Raw genomic sequence first — 24,600 nt, forward strand, 5'->3', positions numbered from 1 at the left:
TGTGGAGAGAGTGTGAGGGTGGATTTCCGTACCTCAGAGGCACGGGGTCAGAGTCGAACGCGAGGACCGCCAAACCGGCTCCCTTCTGGTCGCCCTCTGACCTTTTCTGATTGAGGCGGGCTAGCTGGTAACCAGGTTACCAGTGCCGCCTTAATACGGTCTTCAATTTGCTTCTACTTGACCTGGTTGAGGTCGGGAGGTTAACCCCCCCCCCCCCCCCCCCCTGTCGGGGCATCGCGAGAGGGGATCGATCGGAGCTGGCCTCGATCAGGCAGAAGGGCTGACGGCTCGCACCCCCAAATCGCCGCCTTGCACGCGGATGGCGGGGGGAGGTGGCACAACCAGGTGTGGCTGAGATAGCCCCCGGGCCCATGAAGGACGCCCATTTTGGCTCAGATCCCAGACGGAATCGGTCACCTTCAGACATGGAGGACAGTTTCATACGAAGTGGAAGTTAAAGAGTGGGCCGTGGGCAGTGTTTAGGGTCCAGCCTGTCTGTGCAACACCCACTAGTAGTCGAGCAGTAGAACGATTGGAATTGGAGCCACTGACCCAGTGTTAAGGATTTTTGTTCAATTTTGGCTAAATTACATTGCGCCCAGCTAAGACCCCGGCACTCACCACAAGACCGAGGCAGAGTTAATGTGATGACTCTGTCACCCATGATGCTTCTGATATTTCTCACTGTGTTTCTCCCCTGACTTAGCCAGGAAGGAGTCTCAACGGGATTCCAGTTCGACCTGAGTGACTTGTGCTCGGACCTCACAAGTCTGCAAAACACAACAGGGAAAGAAATCCAAAATCTCAAGTCTTCAAAAACGGAAGGCACTCTCCTGACGTAAAGGTCTGTAGGGGGTGGGGGGGGGGGGGGAGGGGGTGTTTGACAGGAAACACCGCGTTCCATCTGAGGCGTGACCTGGAAGTGCTTGCTGCCACCACCGGGCCTAGCGTAACTTCGAAACCGCCCGGTTCTCCCGTGGATGTCGGAGAAAGAGGCGGGAGGGCTTATCGTTTCAGGCCCGTCAGCCCGTCCTCCGAGGCGCAGCGGTCTTGTGCGACGAAGGAAACAAAGGGGGAAAAAAAGAAAAGGAAATCTGACGATTGTGCTTGAGTTTCATAATTTAAATACGGGCTGTCCTTTCCCTCCGCAGCTCTCTTTCGAGTCCTCGCCTGCGGGCGGGCGCCGCCGGTTCAGATTTTGGAGTCGCGCTCCACGTGGAGGTTGTCCATCTGTTCCAAGATGAGGGTGACCGTGGGTTGGCCGAGGGGCTCCGGCCTGCTTCTCAGGGCTTCGAGCTCCTCCTGCATCGCGCTGATCCGATCCTGCAGCCGGGCGTTCTCCTCTTCCAGACTCGCCTTCAACTGGCGGAGCTTATCGTTCTCTGCCGCAAGGTGGCTCTTTTGCTGCGGTGGCGAGGAGAGGGGGAGGGAGGAAAGAAAAAAGAAAGGGCATGAATGTAGACGCCCAATAAACTGGCGGTAGATCACGTGAGGCTTAACCCGACAGGAGGGCCTTTTGTTAGAAATTATAAGGGCCTTGGAGGTGGATGGGGGTGATGTTGGTTTAGTGGTAATGTCACTGGATTAGTAACCTTAGATATGTATTCAAATCCCACCACACCAGGTAGGTTTTTATAAGATGAAGGAGCAGATGTAGACCATTCGGCCCATCGAGTCTGCTCCATTCAATGAGGTCATGTCCGATCTGATATTGATAATCCTCAACTCCACTTTCCCACCTAATCCCCATTACCCTTGATTCTCTCACTGAATAAAAATCTGTCTATCGCAGCCTTGCACCTACTTAGCGTTAACCCAGCCTCGACAGCTCTCTGCGGTAAAGAATTCCACAGATTCACTCCCCTCTGAGAGAGGAAATTCCTCCTCATCTCTGTCTGTAATGGGGCGACCCCCTCACTCTGAGATTCTGCCCTCTGGTCCTAGACTCTCCCACAAGGGGAAACAACCTCTCAGCATCGACCCTGTCAAACCCCCTGAGACTCCGATATGTCTCAATAAAGTCACCTCTCGTTCTTCCGAACTCCAATGAGCACAGACCCAACCTCTCCTCATGAGAAAATCCCTCCCTACCCGGGATCAACCTAGTGAACCTTCCCTGGACTGCCGCTGATGGCAGTCCATCATTCCTTAGATAAGGGGGCCAAAACTGTTTGACAATTTTACAACAATTGATAGTTTCATGGGGATCACTCCAGGTTTTAATGAATAGAATTAGAATTCCACCAGCTCCCGAGATGGGATTTGAACCCATGTCCCCTGTGGTAGTACCAGGTATTGCGGTACCTAAGAGGTGGATGACCATTGGTTAGACCCAGGAGTCTGCCATTGGCTGTTTTTTTATCATAGAATTTATAGTGCAGAAGGAGGCCATTCGGCCCATCGAGTCTGCACCGGCTCTTGGAACGAGCACCCTACCCAAGGTCAACACCGCCATCCTATCCCCATAACCCAGTAACCCCACCCAACACTAAGGGCAATTTTGGACACTAAGGGCAATTTATCATGGCCAATCCACCTAACCTGCACATCTTTGGACTGTGGGAGGAAACCGGAGCACCCGGAGGAAACCCACGCACACACGGGGAGGATGTGCAGACTCCGCACAGACAGTGACCCAAGCCGGAATCGAACCTGGGACCCTGGTGCTGTGAAGCAATTGTGCTATCCACAAAGCTACCGTACATAGCTCCGCCCTGAGGCGGAGTATAAGAACCGGTGCTGTCCCAGCAGCCTTCACTTTCTGTATCGAAGCTGCTGGGGAAGAGTTCTAGCAGATTAAAGCCTTCAGTTATGAATCACTTCGTCTTGAGAGTAATTGATTGCGCATCATCCCCCAGATCATACGCCAGTGACTTTCCCGCAACACCGCTGCCTCCCCCCCCCCCCCTAATTTACAGTGACAACGATCAACGATTGTTCTCAAAACCCATCTGGTTCCTTAATGTCCCTTTCGGGAAGGAAATCTTCCGTCCTGACCCGGCCTGGCCCACACTTGACTCCAGACCCACAGTCATGGTTGATTCTTAACTGCCCCCTGAAATGGCCGAGCGAGACGTTCAGTTCCAGGGTCAATTAGGGATGGGCAACAAATGCTGGGCCCGGCTCAGCATTTGTTGCCCATCCCTAATTGACCCTGGAACTGAACGTCTCGCTCGGCCATTTCAGGGGGCGGTTAAGAATCAACCCCCCACCCCCGTCAAAGAATAAATAAAGCCATTCACAGCAAGTGGGCCCCCAGAGCTCTTTCCGGCCGATTAAATGCTTGCGGAGTGCGGTGACTGTTGTAACGCGGGGGAGGCTGGCAGCCAATCGGCGCACAGCAAGATCCCAGAATCAGCAATGTGACGAATGACAAGGGAATCTGTTTTATTCCCCCCCGTGACCTGGATCGAGGGATGAATAGCAGCCGGGCGACCGGGGAGAACTCCCGTTCCCGCCTGCGGAATAGTGCCGTGGCATCTTTTTACACCCCCCCCCCTTCCCCACCCCCCAGGAGGCCCCGGCTCGTGACGCATCCTAATTACAGCGGGCCGGATACTCCTGACCCCCCCCCCCCCCCCCAAGGCGCGTGAGAAGGCCGTGGAGGTGCGATTGGAATGTGGAACCTTGTGATTCGGGGATGGAGATCACAAAGGAACGCAGGGGAAACGGTTCAAGGTCACTCACCCGGGTCCTCTCTTCCCCCCCCCCCCTCAATAATGAGACGCCTCGGGCCCACTTGACCCCCTCCCCTCCCAGTCTGGGAACCGTGGCTAAGGTTGGGGGAGTCACCCATGCCCGCTGCCCGTGCCAGGCCTCCGGGCAGTCGCGATGGGGCTCCAGGGGAACGCAGCCCTGCGCCGCGGTCTCACCTGCTGGACGTGCTGCAGTCTCTCCAGCCGGTGTTCGCAATCCGGACGTCCCGTCTCCCCCTCGCAGCACCTCTGCCAGCTGGTGGGGTGCGGCTGGCGGCATTTGGAGCTTTTCGCCTCGGGTTTTACCGCCGCGGGCCCCCCGACGCCCGGGTCCGCGTTCGGATTGGCTGCCTCAGTCTGCGTGCCCCTGTTCGCCACGACAGGCTTGACCTGCACCGAAATCCTCTGGTTCAAGTGCCCCATCACCACGATTGTTTGCTCCTTACCGTCATCGCTGTGCTCGGAGCTGTCACTCTGGGGGTACATGAATATGTCGTCTTCATTACCTGGGGGGGCGGGGGGGGGGGGAGACATCAAAATCATTGAGCAATCGTAAATAATTCACCCAATCCTGAAGTACCTTGTGAAATCAGAAATAATATCTTAACTTGTCACGTCAGACATTTCAAAATGCTTCCCATGAAGGATTCATCCTCGACGTGTAATTCGAGGAGTGGGGGGTACATGGCGGCACAGTGGTTAGCACTGCTGCCTCACAGCACCAGGGACCCGGCTTCGATTCCCGCCTTGGATCACCGTCTGTGCGGAGTCTGCGCGTTCTCCCCGTGTCTGCGTGGGTTTCCTCCGGGTGCTCCGGTTTCCTCCCACAGTCTAAAGATGTGCAGGTTAGGTGAGGTTTGCAGGGATAGGGTGGGCGGGGGCGCTAGTGAGTCTTGGTCGGGTGCTCTTTCAGAGGGTCGGTGCAGACTCGATGGACCGAATGGCCTCCTTCTGCACTGTAGGGATTTTACGGATGAAGACAAAAGCTTGGATGAATGCCTCCATCGAAGGGATCTTAAGGGGCTTTTAACAGTTTGTAAATGTTCACACCAAACCGCGCAGGTCTGTCGGTATCTGAGGCGCGAGAGGAAGAGAGAGCGAGTTCACGCTTCGATTTCCAGTCTTCAGAGCCGAGGCGAGGGAGACCTGCGATGGATTGTATACCGTTTAAACGGGGGGGGGTGGAGCAGCTGGAACAGATTAGAGGGTCGGTGATTGGTGGGAGCTGGGAGGGTTTGCAACAAAGATCATGAGACAGAGGGAGCCTGAACGGCGGCGCAGAGAGCTGGAGAAGGTGCTGATTGTGGCGCTAAGAGGAGGGAAGGTAGCTCAACTGAAGAACAAGTGACAGGTGGCCCAGGGAGGGGGGGAGAAGTCACGGTCTAAATTTGTTGAACTCAGTGTTGAATCCCAAATGCTGAAATGTGCCGAACCAGAAGAAGATGCTCTGTTCCTTCAATCGGGTAGCACAGTGGTTAGCACAATTGCTTCACAGCTCCTGGGTCCCAGGTTCAATTCCCGGCTTGGGTCACTGTCCGTGCGGAGTCTGCACGTTCTCCCCGTGTGTGCGTGGGTTTCCTCCGGGTGCTCCGGTTTCCTCCCACAGTCCAAAGATGTGCAGGTTAGGTGGATTGGCCATGCTAAATTGCCCTTAGTGTCCAAAATTACCCTTAGTGTTGGGTGGGGTTACTGGGTTATGGGGCTAGGGTGGAGGTGTGAGCTTGGGTAGGATGCAGACTCGATGGGCCGAATGGCCTCCTTCTGCATTGTAAATTCTATGATTCTATGAATTTGCTTCACTTCTTGTTTTCCGTTCCATTTGCCTTCTGTTAATATTGTTTGATTCTTTAACTTAAATTCTGTCATTTATTTAACTTTGTCCCGTGATTACCCAACACGCATTCGGTCGGCCCACTGCAGATAAAATGTTGGCTCTCGAGCTCTTGGTGTGCAGAGCGGGGCCATCGGCGACGCACTGCCATGATCGCCCACTAGAGGGCAAAGGAGCCCACCAACTGTGTTCCATAGACTCCCTCAGCTGCAGAAGGAGGAGGCCTTTCGGCTCATCGAGCCTGCGCCGATCCTTCGAAAGAGCGCTCTGCACATGGCCACCCACCCCTCACGATCCCCCTAACTCCATAACCTAACCTGCACATTCCTGGACACTAAGGGGCAATTCATCACGGCCAGTGCTGTGGACAGGATTTCACAGGATTGGGTGTTGCTGAATGGGCTTTGGGCAGAGAGCAGCCGAGATGATGGGGACGCAAAATGGAGGTAAAAATAAAGTGAACCCCCACTTATCTGTTTGAGGTGGACAAAATTATGAGGGACATAGATAGGGTAGATCAGAGCATCTGCGGAGACAAGAGAGTTAATGTTTTGCGTCAGAAAGTACTCCTCTTTGGAGTTAAGCGAGGTAGAAATGGAATGGGTTTTATACTGTTGAGGGAGGGGAGGGGGAGATTAAATGACACGGGTGCAATGGAACAAAAAGGCGAAGAGAATGGGAACGGCAGAGGTAAAGGATCAAAGCGTCGGTCGAGAGTAGGTGTGAATAGCGGTACAAAGGTCGACACTCCGAAAGCAAACCACGCGGACAAGGAACAAACCGGCCCTTGGGTTCTTCAGCCAAGAATGCACCAATCACAAGACGCCGGACCCCACCAAATCGATAATCTTGGCTGGCGACAGAGAAAAATACACGCTGGTCAGGAGGTGACGGCAAATTGAGGGAGTTGGTGAGATTAACAGTGCTGGAAGCAACAGGAAATACCTGACTGATAGAACCATCTGCAACCAACAGGGCTCAGATAATCATTCGAGAGAGAGAGAGAGAGAGATGAAAGCTCCGTTGCCTGGTGTTAAAGTTAAAAATACAAAAGAGAGCTGTGCACAAGAAACCACACCAAAACCAAAGCTGCAAACTCCAGAAAGTCCCATCATTGCTCTAGATCAGTCACAGGTACTGACAATGGGAGTGTTGCACCGAGGCCTCATTATCGGTCGACTGTGTGTAAAGTCACATCAAGGCCTCCCCCCCCCCCCCCCCCCCCCCCCTCCACCTCCCCAACTCTGGACTCTTCTACATGCCCACTTCCATCGCTCCACCTATTGGCTCCGCCTTCAAGCTTTGTGGGTCTCACACCTGCCGCCTGAAACCCCCAAACCACCCCTTGGACTCAGTCTGGAGCTCCCCTGGTTCATTCCCCAATGACCAATCAGAGCCGACCTGCCTGGTTTGAATTTGGCAGTTAACCGTTCCCTGCTGCATCCTCCAGGGCAATGGCTCTACCAATCAGAGTCCACTTGCCGACCAATCAGCACTCTTCGCCCACAGTAGCAATTGTTGTTCCCTTTACGATCGGCATTCTTGGGAATCCGCCCTGGTGGGTGCAACATAAAAAGATTCGACCGCACTTCTCTTTGTTCAACGCTATCCAAGGGTTTGATATTTGATCAAGTTGATAGAGAGGAACCAATATATGTTTGAAACAGGAACATAAAATGGCCACCATCATCTGGAGTTAACGTTTCGAGTCCAATAAGACTTTTCCTTGAGGAGATATTTGTTGGGTTCGGGGGCGAAGGGATTGGGGGTGAAGGTGGGTAAAGATGGGCGATGGTGATGTAGTGGTAATGTCACTGGATTAGTGATCCAGGGGCCCAGGCTAATTCAATGGAATTTAAATACATTCAATAAAGTCTGGAATTGAAAGTTCGTCTCAGTAACGTCCGTGACAACCATCATCGACTGTCGTAGAATCCCATCTGGGTTCACTAATGTCTCCTAATGAAACCTGCCGTCCTTACCTGGTCCGGCCTACACGTGACTCCAGACTCCACCGCGATGTGGTTGACTCTTAACTGCCCCTCGGGATAGGACCCGGATGAGGCACTCCGTTCAAGGGCAATTAAGGATAGGCAACTAATGTTAGCCCAGCTCAGCGACGCCCACATCCCGTGAACGAATAAATGAACACAATGATTTTGAGATTGCAGGCCAGGCGTGATCAAATTGAATGACCGCTGTTCATGAACCAACTGTTTTAGAAAGGGTGGTTCGCACTGCTGCCTCACAGCGCCAGAGACCCAGGTTCGATTCTGGCCTCGGGCGGCTGTCCGTGTGGAGTCTGCACGCCCTCCCCGTGTCTGCGTGGGTTTCCTCCGGTTCCCGCCCACAGTCCAAGGATGTGCAGGCTAGGTGGGGTTACAGAGATAGGGTGGCGGAGTTTGCCCGGGTAGCGGGCTCTTTCAGAGGGTCGGTGCAGACCCGATGGGCCGAATGGCCTCCTTCCGCTCAGTCGCGATTCTATGGATTATGGACAGGCACGTGTGTCCACCCTGTGACTTCATTGGCTCTGGAGGGTCCCCTGAGGACTTGTTACCTCTCGGCTGTGCCAGTGACCGACAGGCTGGGGACGTGAAAGGGTTGCATTTCCCGATGGCTTCAAGGCCTGCGTATCTAGGACAAGGTAATACGTCCCCCGATAGCCATCAATTTGTGCCTTGGAGATGCATTCGATAGTTCCGCTGCTTGCTCTTTGTGTGTCACAACACAACCTAATGACTGGTAGATAACAGCGGTTAAATGACTCATTAGCAGAATGGTTTCAGAAACTCATTCACATGAGGTCTGGCAGAATAACAAAATGTGCGGCGCACAAATGGGCCATGACCTAATAATGATCAAGGAGAATGTTGAATCTGTGACTCATGGATGTCCTGCAATGTATCCCCACTTCAGTGCTCACTTCCTAGGCACCAGCCATCGCCTTCTTGCCTCGATGTCAGATGCTCGTGGGTCTGATCTCCACAGGGGAGATTTGGGCCCAGTATTCCCGGCTTATACCCAAGGGCGGTACTGAGGGAGTGCTGCACCGGCGATGGCTGCTGTCTTCTTGAGAGGGGGGTGTCCCTGCGCACGTATGCCTCTTAAGTTGGAGCGGGCATAAATAAGCTCCATTGCGAGCTCTGCTGATTATCTCAAATTGGTTGTTCGAAGTAGACTGCAGCGGTTCAAGAAGGCAGCTTCACCTCCACCTTCTCAAGGGGCAATGAGGGATGGGCCAGCGACGCCCAGGTGCCGTGAAAGAATATATATTTTAAAAAGTCATCAGCACTGAGTGCAACTCCAATTACACTCAAGAAACTTGGCACCATCCGGCGGCGTGGTGGCACAGTGGTTAGCACTGCTGCCGCGCCGCCCCAGGGATCCGGATTCGATTCCGGCCTCGGGGGTGACTGTCTGTGCGGAGTCTGCACGTTCTCCCCGTGTCTGCGTGGGTTTCCTCCGGGTTCTCCGGTTTCCTCCCACAGCCCAAAGATGTGCAGGTTAGGTGGGTTGGCCACGATAAATCAGCCCTTAATGTGCAAAGATGTGCGGATAAGGCGGGGTTACGGGGATAGGGCGGGGGGAGAGGACCTAGGTAGGCAGCTCTTTCAGAGGATTGGTGCAGACCCGATGGGCCGAATGGCCTCATTCTGCACTGTTGGAATCCGATGATTCTTTTCTGACAAAGCAGAGTCGCTCGAACATCACCCCAACCAGAATTGTTGACTGTTGTTTATCTGCGCTGAAATTTAATCGTAGAAAATCGACACTGCCACGCCGGAAGGGTTAAGAAGAGAGTAGATGGTAATATTCATCCCAGTCTCATGCCTGATAAGATCCAATCTTATTTCAGATCATTGCAAACTGCAGCAATGTGACAAACAGCATTACAAAGTAAGATTAATTCGTTTGCAAGGGGGTTGGAGTGCAAAAATGAAGGGGCCTTGCTCCCGGTCGCGTGGGGCTTTCCAATTACAATTCTCTTTGCGCATCTGGTGATGTGCTCAGGCAGTCTCCCATCCGTTCCCATAGCTAATAATTCCCGGAACTAGGTCGCTAGTCTGTCACCAGAGGCTTATAGCTTGAGGGGCGCCGCTCCACATCACGTGTGACTGACCAGGCGTCTCTCCCGCTCTTACCGCAAGTCATTGGCGTGTTTGGAAGGATTTTGCAGGTTGACGCACTCGCCCTGTTTGGCCGCGTTATGAACGCACCTTCATAGAATCACCACAGTACAGAAGGAGGCCATTCGGCCCATCGAGGCTGCACCGACCCCCCAAAAGAGCATCCCGCTTCAGCCCATTTCCCCGCAACCCCACCCAACCTTTGGACAGCGAGAGGAAATTTAACTTTGCCAATTCACCTAACCTGCACATCTTTGGACTGTGGGAGGAAACCGGAGCACCCGGAGGAAACCCACGCAGACACGGGGAGAAAGTGCAAACTCCATACAGACAGTCACCCGAGGTCGGAATCGAACCCGGGACCCTGGCGCTGTGAGGCAGCAGTAAGGCCACTGCGCCACCCTTGGCCATCAGGTGCTGGGGTGGGATTCGAACCCGGAGCTTCTGCTCCACAAGACCTGCCGCATGGGGCTTTGGTAAGACCATATCTGGAATACCATGCTCAGTTCTGATCTCCATGTTTAAGGAAGGATGCACTTGCATCATCAACAGCAAAGGTTCACTGGATTGGTCCCTGAGGTGAGTTATCCTCTGATGAGAAACTGGGTAAATTGGACCTATAGGGTGCGATTCAGTCGCCTCTTCGCGACCGACTTGGTGGTTGGGTCAAAGCCGTTGAATCTCGCAAGAGACCTCTCTCTCTCTCGCGATTCGCGACACTCAAACTGTCTTGTGAGATTCAGCAGAATCTCGCGAGATGTCGCAATCTGGATCTTGCTTTCGCTGGGACTTAAGAGTGGCCTCGACAGGGATTCATCATCGAGGTCAGCAGTAAAACGGCAAGGGGCCGTCGAATAGCGGGGTCTTTCTTGGTGCTGAAAAACACCCCGCTAAACACACCGATCAGCGGGCTTTATCAAGTCTGCTGAATTGTGGCCATATTCTCTGGGGTTTAGAAGGCCGGCGATCTTCGTGAAACATAATGAAAATCGCTTCTTGTCACAAATAGGCTTCAAATGAAGTTACTGTGAAAAGCCCCTGGTCGCCACATTCCAGCACCTGTTCGGGGAGGCTGTTACGGGAATTGAACCGTGCTGCTGGCCTGCCTTGGTCTGCTTTCAAAGCCAGCGATTTAGCCCTGTGCTAAACAAGAGACACAAGATTCTGAAGTGGGTTTGATAGGGTGGGAGACGAGATATTGTTTCTTCTGGTCGGAGAATCTAAACCACCGGGGGTGGGGTGAGGGGGAGGGTCACGGTCTCAGGATAAGGGGGCCGATCATTTTAGGACGGTGCTGAGGAGAAGTGCCTTCACTCAAGAGGGTTGTGAATCTTTGGGAATTGATGCCTTTTTCACGTGGAGGGTGGCGGGGATCTGGAATTCGCTGCCCGAGTTGGTGGTGGAGGCAGAGACCCCAAACTCTTTCGAGAAAGGTGTCTGGCTCTACGCTTTAAGTGCTGTGAGCTGCAGGGCAATGGGCCATGAGCAGGAAGGTGGGATTAGAAAGGACACCTGGGTGCCTTTGAGCCGACATGGAGACGGTGGGCCGAATGGCCGTCTTTTGTGCTGTATCATTTTGATGGTTCTGTGGTTACTCAAGAGGGATGTGGACGCTCGGTTGTTGAATATATTCACCCGAGGAAGGAGCAGCGCTCCGACAGCTAGTGATTCGAAACAAACCTGTTGGACTTTAACCTGGTGTTGGAAGACTTCTTACTGTGAATATATTTAAGGCTGGGATAGGCGGCGTTTTGGACTCCCGGAGAATCATGGAATACAGGGAGTGGGCTTGAAAATGGAGTTGAAGCGCAAGAGCCGCCATCACCGTGTTGAATGGCGGAGCAGGCTCAATGGGCCGAATGGCCCACTGATGCCCCTATTCCTGGTGTTCCTGGTGACAGCTCAGCGCAATAAAAACTCCCACTGAATCCCAGAAACATACAGCAGGGGCAGAGGCCATTCGGCCCATCGATTCTGTGCTGGCTCTTCGAACGACCTATCCGATTAGTCCTGCTCCCCCCACTGCTCTTTTCCCAAAGCCCCGAAAAACTAATTGTCGCTATCCCATCCCCGTTTGAAGAGTAAAATGACTTCTGACCCTGCTTCCATCGCCTTTTCAGGCCGCCACAATTAAAAACTCAAGAGGTAGAAATTGTGAGACAAATAATTCCGGTCTGCAGTTTGCAGCCTTAATCTGCTCCGAGCAGAAAGCAGAGCCTCGAGCTCTCAGTGGCAATGTTGCTCAGAGTGTTTGCAAGTCAGGGTGTGCGGTGCTGGTCTGATTTGCACTGATAAGTGAGGGGAGGGTTTGGACTTAACTCTACTGTTGCCAAGGTGCCATTAACTCACTGGACTTTAACTGCTGGGTTCTGGGATTATGTTAAAATTCCTTTGTGGGAGGTGGGCCGCACCCAGCATTTGTTGGCCATCCATAATTGCCCTCGAACTGGGCGGCTACCTCGGCCATTTCACAGTCACCAGGAGTCACATGTGGGCCAGACCGGGTCAGGACGGCAGATTTCCTGCCCTAAAGGACATTAGTGAACCAGATGGGTTTTTAATGATAATCAACACTTTTCCTTGGTCACCATTAGCCTGTTCGTTCCAGATTAGAATTGAATTCAAATGTCACCATCTGCTGTGGTGGGACTTGAACCCAGGTCCCTCAGAGCGTTACCCTGGGTTACCCGTACCATTGTCCGCACTGCTCCAGCCCCACTGCCCTCTGGGGATGTCTGCTCTCCTCCAATTCTGGCCCCTGGTGCGTTTCCACTGCTCCAGCATTGGCGGCCATTCCTTCAGCAGCCCGGGCCCCAAGCTCCAGAAATTTCATTTTTAAAAATGTGTTCATCAGGTGCGGGGGTCGCTGGTTAGACCGGCATTTATTGCCCAGAAGGTGGTGGGTGATTTACCTTCTTGGGCCGCTGCAGTCTATGTGGTGTAGGTACACCCACTGTGCTGTTAGGGAGGGCATTCCAGGATTTTGACACAGCGACAGTGAAGGAACAGCCACTATATTTCCAAGTCGGGGTGGTGAGTGGCTTGGAGGGGAACCTCCAGGTGGCGGTGTTCCCATGTGTCTGCTGCCCTTGTCCTTCTAGATGGTAGAGATCATGGCCAGGGTTCTCCGCTGTGGATCCTAAGTGTTCCCACCAGCGGAGAATCGCTACCGGTCTCTAGCTGGCACTAGAAGCGGGGCCTAGTATGTGAGTCTCTCCCGATTTCATGTTTATTTATGCATGGGGAGAGCTCGCCGGATTCCATCGGCATGCTGGTAGCAGGCGCCATTTTGATCGGGTGGCACGATACCGGCGTCCGGCAACGCCCCCCCCCCCCCCCAATGACAAGTCGGGGTATCCTCCCCCCCCCGCAACCACAGGAATAACGACTTACTCCCCCACAGCACGCATGTATGAGGGTGACATGACCCCCCACTCACCGAAACCCCAGCCACCCCCATCTGATCCCCATCAAACCCCCTCCATTAACTCCCCCCCCCCCCCCCCCCCACCATCAAAGACGGCCCATCAGCCACTCCTGCCTGAAAGCTGAAGAGCAGTCCAGGCAGTGCAGTGAAAGATCACTGCATTTTCATTCACCCTTCCTTAACACCTACTGCCTCAGACAAAAGTGTTTAAAGCAACAGCTGTTACAAGTGTCAGAGGTTTCCTCCATAAGCCAAGTACACTTGAAAGGCTTCAAACCCCTTGACAGTCTTTGAACTACAAATCTTCCATTCAATTTCACACAGCAATACATTGTATTAGCCAGTGATTGACAGTTTTATTACTCCAGAGACAGGTGCTTTTGGATTGTTTATCTAGCTTTCCCTTCATGCTTGAAGGCATCTCAAGTACTCTGCTTTAATGCTAACCACAATGTATCTAAACACTCCAGCTCTGATTGACAGCTCGTCACCACATCAAAAGGAGCTAAGTGCTTTCTGCTGTGAAAAAGAGGAAGTGAAACCACTCAACTACTTTTGAGTGGTGGGTAGGGTTCTGAGGCTGCTGGCGGGGGATTGGAACATAGCAATGGGTTTATAATAAATAATAATCTTTATTGTCACAAGTGTTCAGAATGTCCAATTTGCTTAACAAGCACGTCTTTCGGGGCATATGGGAGGAAACTGGAGCACCCGGAGGAGGAAACCCACGCAGACACGGGGAGAACGTGCAGACTCCACACAGACTGTGACTCGAGCCGGGAATCGAACCTGGGACCTTGGAGCTATGAAGAAACAGTGCTAACCACTGTGCTACCGTGCTACCCTAACAGGCTTTTGGCCCATGGGTTTGAAATTCCATCCCTAAACCTTGTTGCCTCTCTCTCCGCCCTTAGAAGAATGAGGGGAGATCAAATTGAGGTACACAAGGTATGGATAAAGTAGACGGGAAGTGGATGCTTCCTCTCGTGGGGCATTCTAGAACGAGAGGTCATAGTCTCAGGGTAAGAGGTAGCAAATTTAAAATGGAGTTGAAGAGAAACCACTTCTCCCAAACGGTTGTGAATCTGTGGAATTCGCTACTGCAGTGTGCGGTGGATGCTGGGACAGTGAGTAAACTTAAGGAGGAGTTAGACAGATTTTGAATTGGTAATGGGTTGAAGGGTTATGGAGAACGGGAAGGACCATAGAGTTAAGGCCAGGTTGAGATCAGCCATGATCGAAAGGCAGAGCAGACTCGATGGGCCAAATGGCCCAGTTCTGCTCCTATACCTTATGATCTTAGACAATGCGTAAGCTCACTTATCTCACTGCTCCTGAAGGACTTTGCTAATCGTAGATTATCATAGAATTTACAGTGCAGAAGGAGGCCATTCGGCCTATCGAGTCTGCACCGGCTCTTGGAAAGAGCATCCTACCCAAGGTCCACACCTCCACCCAATCCCCATAACCCAGTAACCCCACCCAACACTAAGGCAATTTTGGACACTAAGGGCAATTTATCACGGCCAATCCACCTAACCTGCACATCTTTGGACTGTGGCAGGAAACCGGAGCACCCGGAGGAAACCCACGCACACACGGGGAGGACATGCAGACTCCGCACAGACAGTGACCCAAGCCGGAATCGAACCTGGGACCCTGGAGCTGTGAAGCAATTGTGCTATCCACCATGCTACCGTGCTGCTAAATGCAACTTAATTATATTGCAAAAGTGACTACTTCAGTAGCCGCATGTGAATCACTTCCTAATCGTCTGGGGTCATGTAAAAATGCCAAAGTTATATACTGCAGATGCTGGAAGTCTGAAATAAAAAATGCTGGGACCAAACTCAATGCTAACTCCAGGGATATCTTTCCATTTTGGCTCTCTGCAAAACCTCTGGACTAAACACTGAGGTCGAAGAGGTTTGATTATAATCTTGGTCCCCATTTTGTTTTAAGATGGTAACTTCTCAAGTTCCTGCCATTCACACCTTCCCTCGGCACATCTTTTGTTTCTGCACCCCTCCCATTGCCGCTCCCTTTGGCTTTTCGCCATGAAAGCTTTTTGCCATTTAATTTCCCCTTCTCTCTACCCGATCACAGGCCTTTCTTTTTCTTCTTCTTTCTCTCACCCTTCCTCATGTCACTGGCTTTGTTATCAAACGCGACGCATGCACAACTGTACCTCTTCACTCTGCCGCTTCACTGCGAGCGGCGGACATCAGAGGACTCTACTCGTATGAACATACGAATTAGGAGCAGTAGGAGGCCACTCGGCCCCTCGAGCCTGGTCCGCCATTCGATAAGATTGTCGTGGCTGATCAGATTGCGGCCTTGACTCCACATTCCTCCTGATTCCCCGATAACCTTTCACCCCCACCTTCCTTCACCACCTCTGTCTTAAAACATTGCAAAGATTCTGCTTGCACCTTTTGAGGACGGGAGTTCCAGAGACTCACACCCCTCTGAGAGAGAAAAAAATCTCAACGTCTTAAATGGCCGCCCATAAGATATAAGAGCAGAATTAGGTCATTCGGCCCATCGAGTCTGCTCCGCCATTCAATCATGGCTGCTATTTTTCTCATCCCCATTCTCCTGCCTTCTCCGCGTAACCACTGAACCCCTTATTAATCAGGAACCTATCTATCTCTGTCTTAAAGACACTCAGTGATCTGGCCTCCACAGCCTTCTGCGGCAAAGAGTTCCACAGATTCACCAGCCTCTGGCTGAAGAAATTACTCCTCAACTCGTTTTTAAAGGATCATCTCTTCAGTCTGAGGCTGTGTCCTCTGGTTCTAGTTTTTCCTACTAGTGGAAACATCTTCACATCCATTCTATCTAGGCCTCTCAGTATTCTGTAAGTTTCAATAAGAATTCTCTGGAGAGAATTCTTCGAGACAGGATCTCCTCCCATTTGGAAGCAAATGGATGTATTAGCGAGAACAGCATGGTTTTGTGTAGGGGAGGGTCTCACTAACTTGATAAGAGTTTTTCGAGGAGGTCACAAAGATGATTGATGCAGGTAGGGCAGTGGATGCTGTCTATATGGACTTCAGTAAGGCCTTTGACAAGGTCCCTCATGGCAGACTGGTACAAAAAGTGAAGTCACTATTAAGTAATGGGTGAAGAGACATTGCAATTAGTTGTCTCATTTATGTTAAGTATCCATTAATTGGCACTGATATGTAAAGGGGCTTCAGATGGCCTCTGCCAGGTGATGTGTAGTTAGAATTTTGAGCAAAGTCTGTTGGAATGAAATAAATGTGTGTTGGTGAAAAAGGAACAGAACTCTTGACTCTTCATATCACACCAACTAAAACGTCGAACAGTCACACGGGATCGGGGTGAGCTGGCAAGATGGATACAGAACTGGCTCGGTCATAGAAGGCAGAGTAGCAATGGAAGGGTGCTTTTCTGATTGGAGAGCTGTGACTAGTGGTGTTCCGCAGGGATCAGTGCTGGGACTTTTGCTGTTTGTAGTATAAATGATTTGGAGGAAAATGTAACTGGTCTGATTAGTAAGTTTGCAGACGACACAAAGATTGGTGGAATTTCAGATAGCGATGAGGACTGTCAGAGGATACAGCAGGATTTAGATTGTTTGGAGACTTGGGCGGAGAGATGGCAGATGGAGTTTAATCCGGACAAATGTGAGATAATGCATTTTGGAAGGTCCAATGCAGGTAGCGAATATGCAGTGAATGGTAGAACCCTCAAGAGTATTGACAGTCAGAGAGTTCTAGGTGTACAGGTCCACAGGTCACTGGAAGGGGTAACACAGGTGGAGAAGGTAGTCAAGAAGGCATACGGCATGCTTGCCTTCATTGGCCGGGGCATTGAGTTTAAAAATTGGTAAGTCATGTTGCAGCTGTACAGAACCTTAGTTAGGCCACACTTGAAGTATAGTGTTCAATTCTGGTCGCCACAGTGCCAGAAGGAGGTGGAGGCTTTAGAGAGGGTGCAAAAGAGATTTACCAGGATGTTGCCTGGTATGGATGGCATTAGCTACGAGGAGAGGTTGAATAAACTCGGTTTGTTCTCACTGGAACAACGGATGTTGAGGGACGACCTGATAGAGGTCTACAAAATTATGAGGGGCATAGACAGAGTGGATAGTCAGAGGCATTTTCCCAGGGTAGAGGGGTCAATTACTAGGGGGCATAGGTTTAAGGTGCGAGAGGCAAGGTTTAGAGGAGATGTACGAGGCAAGTTTTTTACACAGAGGGTAGTGGGCGCCTGGAAATCGCTGCTGCTGGAGGAGGTGGTGGAAGCAGGGATGATAGTGACGTTTAAGGGGCATCTTGACAAATACATGAATAGGATGGGAATAGAGGGATACGGACCCCGGAAGTGTAGAAGATTTTAGTTCAGACGGGCAGCATGGTCGGTGCAGGTTTGGAGGGCCGAAGGGCCTGTTCCTGTGCTGTACTTTTCTTTGTTCTTTGTTCTTTGTATCTCCCCTCATCCTTTTAAACTCCACCAAGTACAGACCTAGAGTCCTCAACCGCTCCACATATGACAAGCCCTTCATTCCCGGGACCCCTTATTTTTAAACAGAGACCCTTAGTTCTCGATTCTCCCACAAAGGGGAACATCCTCTGCACATCCACTCAGTCGAGACCCCTCAGGCTCTTAAAAGGTTTCAGTCAAGTCGCGTCTTACTCTTCTAAACTCCAGCAAACCTAACCTGTCCAACCACTCCTCAAAAGACAACCCACCCATCCATGATATTATTTTAGTAAACCTTCTCTGAACTGTTTCCAATGCATTTACATCTTTCCTTAAATAAGGAAACCTATACTGACCACAATACTCCAGGTGTGATCTCACCAATGCCCTGTACAACTGAAGCATAACCTCCCTGCTTTTGTAATCAATTCCCCTCACAGTAAACGATAACATTCTATTAGCTTTCTTAAGTACTTCCAATACTTGTATATGCCTTTTGTGATTAATGTACTCGGACACCCAGAGCCCTCTGTACCTCAAGAGCTCTGCAATCTCCCACCATTTAGATAATGAGCTTCTCTTTCATTTTTCTTGTCAAAATGGACAATTTCCCAATTATCCACATTATACTTCATTTGCTAGATCTTTGCCCATTCACTTAACCTCTTTTTATCGTTTTTTAGCCTCCCTATGTCCTCTTCACAACTTACTATCCTGCCCATCTTTGTGTCGTTGACAATTTTAGCACCCATTACTTTGGTCCCTTCACCCATATCATTTATACCAATTGTAAAAGGTTGCCCCAATCTCAGGGCGATATTTATCCTCCCCATTTAGTTTCTCCTTTTTTATTTTAGCATTTTGGAATCAGAAAGATTCTGAACCAAATACAGCACCCATTTTCCCCCCGGATAATTTTCTTTAGCTTTATCCTTTTCCGTGCCCTGCACACAGTATGTATATAAAGGCTTCAAGCTCCCTTTAAAAGGCAACGGGGCCAATTGCCATGCTTCTGAAGCTACTGATGCACCTGGATGCAGCCACATAGATTAGAAATAGGCTCACAAATTGAATGGGAAATTGGTTGAGAAATTAACTGGGAAATTGATTGGGAAATTGGCTGAGAAATTGACTGGGAAATTAACTGGGAAATTGACTGAGAAACCGACTGGGAAATTAACTGGGAAATTGACTGAGAAATTGGCCTGAGAAATTGACTGGGGAATTAACTGAGAAATTGACTGGGAAATTGACTGAGAAATTGGCTGAGAAATTGACCGGGGAATTGACTGAGAAATTGGCTGGGAAATTGACTGGGAAATTGGCTGAGAAATTGACTGAGAAATTGACTGGGAAATTGACTGAGAAATTGGCTGGGAAATTGACTGGGAAATTGGCTGAGAAATTGACTGAGAAATTGGCTAAGAAATTAACTGGGAAATTAACGGAGAAACCGACTGAGAAATTGACTGGGAAATTGACTGAGAAATTGACTGGGGAATTAACTGAGAAATTGACTGGGAAATTGACTGAGAAATTGGCTGAGAAATTGACTGGGAAATTGACTGAGAAATTGGCTGGGAAATTGACTGGAAAATTGGCTGAGAAATTGACTGGGAAATTGGCTGAGAAATTGACGGGAAATTGACTGGAAATTGGCTGAGAAATTGACTGGGAAAGTGGCTTAGAAATTGGCAGAGAAATTGACTGGGAAATTGGCAGAGAAATTAACTGGAAATCGGCTGGGCAATTGGCTGGGAAATTGGCTGGGAAATGGACTGGGAAGTTGACTGGGAAATTGACTGAGAAATTGGCAGAGAAATTGGCTGAGAAATTGATTGGGAAATTAACTGGGAAATTGACTGAGAAACCGACTGAGAAACCGACTGGGAAATTGACTGAGAAATTGGCTGAGAAATTGGCTGGGGAATTAACTGAGAAATTGACTGGGAAATTGACTGAGAAATTGACCGGGAAATTGACAGGGAAATTGACTGAGAAATTGACGGGAAATTGGCTGGGAAATTGGCAGGGAAATTGGCTGAGAAATTGACTGGGAAATTGGCTGAGAAATTGACTGGGAAATTGGCTGGGAAATTGACTGAGAAATTGGCTGAGAAATTGGCTGGAAAATTGACTGAGAAATTGACCAGGAAATTGGCTGACTCCCTTATCGGGATGAACTGGAATAGCCATATAAATACTGTGGCTACAAGAGAATGTCAGAGGTTGGGAATCCTAATGAATCCAAATCACCTCCGGACTCCCCAAAGCCCATCCATCAGCTACAAGGCAAAAGTCAGGAGTGTGATGGAATACTCTCCACTTGCCTGGATGAGTGCAGCTACGACAACACTCAAAACGCTTGATTTAATCCAGGACAAAGCAGTCCCATTTGAATGGCACCCCTTCCAAAAACATTCACTGCCCTCCACCACCGATGCACAGTGGCAGCCGTGTGTACCCTCTACAAGATGCACTGCAGGAACTCATTAAGGCTCCTTCGGCAGCATCTTCCAAACACCTACACACACACATGGGCCACATTGAAACCCAGTCGTCAAACAGAGGCAGGCTAGCAAGCGTTGATTAACGCACATCACTGGTCCGCGGTGAGGGACTTACCAGTGCTCTGACTCTTCTGGGAAACTGGTGTCAACAGTGAGAGAGCCATGGGTAGCGTGTTATCGCACTGGGGACTCTTGTTGCGCTTCTTGCATTCTAGCACCACCATATCTCGGCAATGTTTATGACAGTTAATCCCACAGTCTGCAGCAAGGGGGAAAGCACAGGTCAGTGAGAGTTGTCAGACACACGAATAACCACAGTACGAGTCCCGATTGAGACGGTGAAGAATGTTAGCATTGAGGAATAAGTCCATTCCCTATTCAGACATACAGGCCAGCTATATATAATATATTGTTTATATGTATCTGGTGCAGCAATGGTTAAAAGCTTTGATTGCAGAACATGCAATTAAGATGTCGTAAAAGTAAGCTATCAAATCATCACTTATAACAAGAGAATGGGCTCACTCACCCCTGTTAGGGAGCGAAATGTGTCTTCCTTACCCAGTCTGGTCTGTGTGAGGCCCAGTCACTCACCAATATGGTTGACTCTGAATGGCCTATTAAAGCGCACAAGGCAAGAAGGTGGTGTCGTGGTATTGTCACTGGGCTAGTAATCCAGACAAATATTCTGAGGACACAGGTTTGAATCCCATTTAAATTCAATTAATAAAATCTAGAATTGAAAGCTTGTCTCAATAATGATTGTTGTTTTTAAAAATTAATTTACGGGGTTTGGGCGTCACTGGCTGGGCCCAACATTTATTGCCTATCCGTAATTGCCCTTCAGAAGATGGTGGTGAGTTGCCTTCTTGAGCCGCTGCAGGCCGTGTGGTGTAGGTACATCTGCAGTGCTGCTAGGGAGGGAGTTCCAGGATGTTGCCCCAGTGGCAGTGAAGGAACAGCCGATATTTTTCCAATTCAGGATGGTGAGTCACTTGGGGAGGAACCTCCAGGTGGTGGGGTTCCCAAGAATCTGCTGCCCTTGTCCTTCTAGATGGTAGGGGTCATGGGTTTGAAAGATGCTGTCTAAGGAGCCTTGGTGAGTTGCTGCAGTGCATCTTGTAGATGGTACACACGGCTGCCACTGTGCACCAGTGGTGGAGGGAATGAATGTTGGGGATGGATGGGGTGCCAATCCAGCAGGGCTGCTTTGTCCTGGATGGTGTTGAGCTCCTTGCGTGTTGTCGTAGCTGCACTCATCCAGGCAAGTGGAGAGTATTCCATCACACTCCAGACTTGTGCCTTGTCGATGGTGGACAGGCTTTGGGGAGTCAGGAGGTGAGTTACTCTCCGCAGGATTCCCAGCCTCTGACCTGCTCTTGTAGCCGCAATATTTATATGTCCAGTCTAGTTTAGATTCTGGAAAACACCCATCTGCTTCACTAATATCCTTTAGGGAAGGAAATCTGCCATCCTTACCCGGTCTGGCCTACACGTGACTCCAGACCCACAGCAATGAGGCTAACTCTAAACTGGCTTCCAAGATGGCCCAGTGAGCCATTCAGTTTCAAGGGCAATTAGGGATGGCATGATTTCAACCAATTAAAAAAGATTTAAAAAAAAAAATAGTTGTATCAAAGGCACTACTGGTTGTTCAAGACGTCTCCTAGATTTCATAGAATTTACAGTGCAGAAGGAGGCCATTCAGCCCATCGAGTCTGCACCGGCTCTTGGAAAGAGCACCCAACCCAAGGTCCACACCTCCACCCTATCCCCGCAATCCAGTAACCCCACCCAACACTAAGGGCAATTTTGGACACTAAGGGCAATTTATCATGGCCAATCCACCTAACCCGCACATCTTTGGACTGTGGGAGGAAACCGGAGGAAACCCACGCACACACGGGGAGGATGTGCAGACTCCGCACAGACAGTGACCCAAGCCGGAATTGAACCTGGGACTCTGGAGCTGTGAAGCAATTGTGCTAACCACCGTGCTACCGTGCTGCCCTCAGGACAGCTACCGGTGGGCAATAATTGTCAACCTTGCCATCAATGCAAAAACCCAAGAATGAATCATTTAAATAACGAATCAAATTTAGACTTGCAAATTACCCAAGCTCACCGCCCTACCGACTCTTCAAATAGGATAACTGACACGTGCTAAATGGGTGGCAGTTTTAAGGTCATATCCACAGGAACTTATTGATTTGGTCAGACTTTGAATATCACACAGAGGGTGTATGTCGTGGATTTCCATCGGGTCACACAGAGCCTGAATAATGGCAGAGGAAGCATCTCTCCATCAATCGGCAGTAATTCTGAAATAGGAATACAGAGTACGGAACTTTAGGTGATGGCAGATTTACTAGAATGATCGGGGGAGGACCCTGTGTTCCTGCATCCTCTGTCCTAACTTGAGAGTTCGAGAAGTTGGGATTGCTATTTTTGGAGCAGAGAAGATTAAGGGGAAATTTAATAGGGTTGCTCACAGCAATCTTATAGACTAACTATACGTGCGGCACGGTGGAACAGTGGTTAGCACCGCTGCATCACAGTGCCAGGGACCAGGGTTCGATTCCATAAGACCATATGACATGGGAGCAGAATTAGGCCACTCGGCCCATCGAGTCTGCTCCGCCATTCAATCATGGCTGATATTTTCTCATCCCCATTCTCCTGCCTTCTCCCCATAACCCCTGATCCCCTTATTAATCAAGAACCTATCTATCTCTGTCTTAAAAACACTCAGTGAATTGGCCTCCACAGCCTTCTGCAGCAACGAGTTGCACAGATTCACCACCCTCTGGCTGAAGAAATTCCTCCTCGTCTCTGTTTTAAAGGATCGTCCCCGACCTCGGGTGACTGTCTGTGTGGAGTTTGCACATTCTCTCCGGTTTCCTCCCACAGTCCAAAGATGTGCAGGTTAGGTGGATTGGCCGAGCTGAATCACCCCTGAGTGTCCATAGGTTAGGTAGGTTTATGGGGATAGGGCGGGGGAGTGGGCTTAGGTCGGGTGCTCTTTCAGAGAGTCGGTGCGGACGCGATGGGCTGAATGGCCTCCTTTTGGGCTTCGTTGAGATGCAGGAAGAGGTGAGGAGAATTGTTTTTATCCCCAGCGAGTTGTTCTGACTGGGAGTGCCTTGCGGTTAACATGGATGGCGGTGGTCAGTCCAGCGGCAACTCTCAAAAGGGAAGTGGAGAGATTGTCGAGGCTACGGAGAAAAGAGAATGGGAGTGGGACAATTTGGGCAGCTCTTCCAAAGAATTGGGTACAAGCCTGATGGGCTGAATGGCCACTCTATGTATTGTAAGAAAGTATGATTGTGTGAAAGCTGTATTACATCGGACACCAGACAGAGCGGGCACCCTGATTGGTCTCTCTTACGAAGGCAGAAGTGAAGTACAAACAACTTCACTGATATGAATGTCTTTCGTGCTTTGCAAACCTTGAAATCTCTCATCTTGTGTCTGCTAAAGTTATTTTTACACTAATGTTTTGAGAGCATGCACCGATAATCTAGCCCAGTTTGAACAATAGTCTGCAAAGACACTGCTGTGTTAGAGATTGAGAACAGTTGTAATCAATCAAAGTGCATTAAACACATTTACACGTGCAGATTTCTCCAGCAGGGGACGTAGGAGGATCTGGCCCAAGGGGGTGCCCCCACGGTGGCTGGCCCGCGATCAATGCCCACCGATCCGTGGGCAGACCTGTGCCATGAGGGCACTCTTTCCTCCGCACCGGCTGCTGGCAACTTCCACCATGGCCGGTGCGGAGACGAACCCCCTGCGCATGCGCTGGGATGACGCCCGCACAAGCTGGCGCTCCCGCGCATGCGCCAACTTGCGCCGGCCGGTGGAGGCCCTTCGGCGCCAATTGGCGCGGCGCCAAGCCCCTTCCCCGCCGGTTAGCGCGGCGCCAACCCCGCCGGCGCCGGCCTAGCCCCTGAATGTGCGGAGGATTCCGTACCTTCTGGGCGGCCTGACGTCGGAGTGGTTCACGCCACTCCTCGGCGCCGGAACCGCCCGCCCCGCCGGGTAGGGGAGAATCCCGCCCGAGAGATCTGGGGTGACATTCTCCCGAAACGGCGCGGTGTCCGCCGACTGGCGCCCAAAACGGCGCCAATCAGACGGGCATCGCGCCGCCCCAAAGGTGCGGAATGCTCCGCATCTTTGGGGGCTGAGCCCCAACATTGAGGGGCTAGGCCGACGGCGGAGGAATTTCCGCCCCGCCAGCTGGCGCGGAAATGACATCCCTGGGCGGCGCATGCGCGGGAGCGTCAGCGGCCGCTGACAGTTTCCCACGCATGCGCAGTGGAGGGAGTCTCATCCGCCTCCGCCATGGTGGAGACCGTGGCGTAGGCGGAAGGGAAAGAGTGCCTCCACGGCACAGGCCCGCCCGCGGATCGGTGGGCCCCGATCGCGGGCCAGGCCACCGTGGGGGCACCCCCCGGGGTCAGATCGCCCCGCGCCCCCCCCCCCCCAGGACCCCGCCCACGCCGCCTTGTCCCGCCGTTCAAAAGGTGGTTTAATCCACGCCGGCGGGACAGGCAAT

The 24,600-nt window shown here is 51.0% G+C and overlaps 1 protein-coding gene across 1 annotated transcript in view; it reads right to left on the reverse strand.

Moving 5' to 3' along the window:
- Nucleotides 1-210: 210 nt before the first annotated feature.
- Nucleotides 211-24,600, reverse strand: part of rasgrp4 (RAS guanyl releasing protein 4) — a 191,265-nt gene continuing 166,875 nt past the window's right edge. The window contains exons 15-17 of the mRNA XM_072490239.1: nt 20,158-20,301; nt 3,873-4,201; nt 211-1,404 (exon numbers count right to left, since the gene is read on the reverse strand). Coding sequence (XP_072346340.1) covers nt 1,192-1,404; nt 3,873-4,201; nt 20,158-20,301 — 686 coding nt within the window. The 3' untranslated portion in view covers nt 211-1,191. The remainder of the gene's footprint in view (nt 1,405-3,872; nt 4,202-20,157; nt 20,302-24,600) is intronic.

Source organism: Scyliorhinus torazame, chromosome 25 (assembly GCF_047496885.1).
Source record: "Scyliorhinus torazame isolate Kashiwa2021f chromosome 25, sScyTor2.1, whole genome shotgun sequence".
Classification (NCBI taxonomy): domain Eukaryota; kingdom Metazoa; phylum Chordata; class Chondrichthyes; order Carcharhiniformes; family Scyliorhinidae; genus Scyliorhinus; species Scyliorhinus torazame.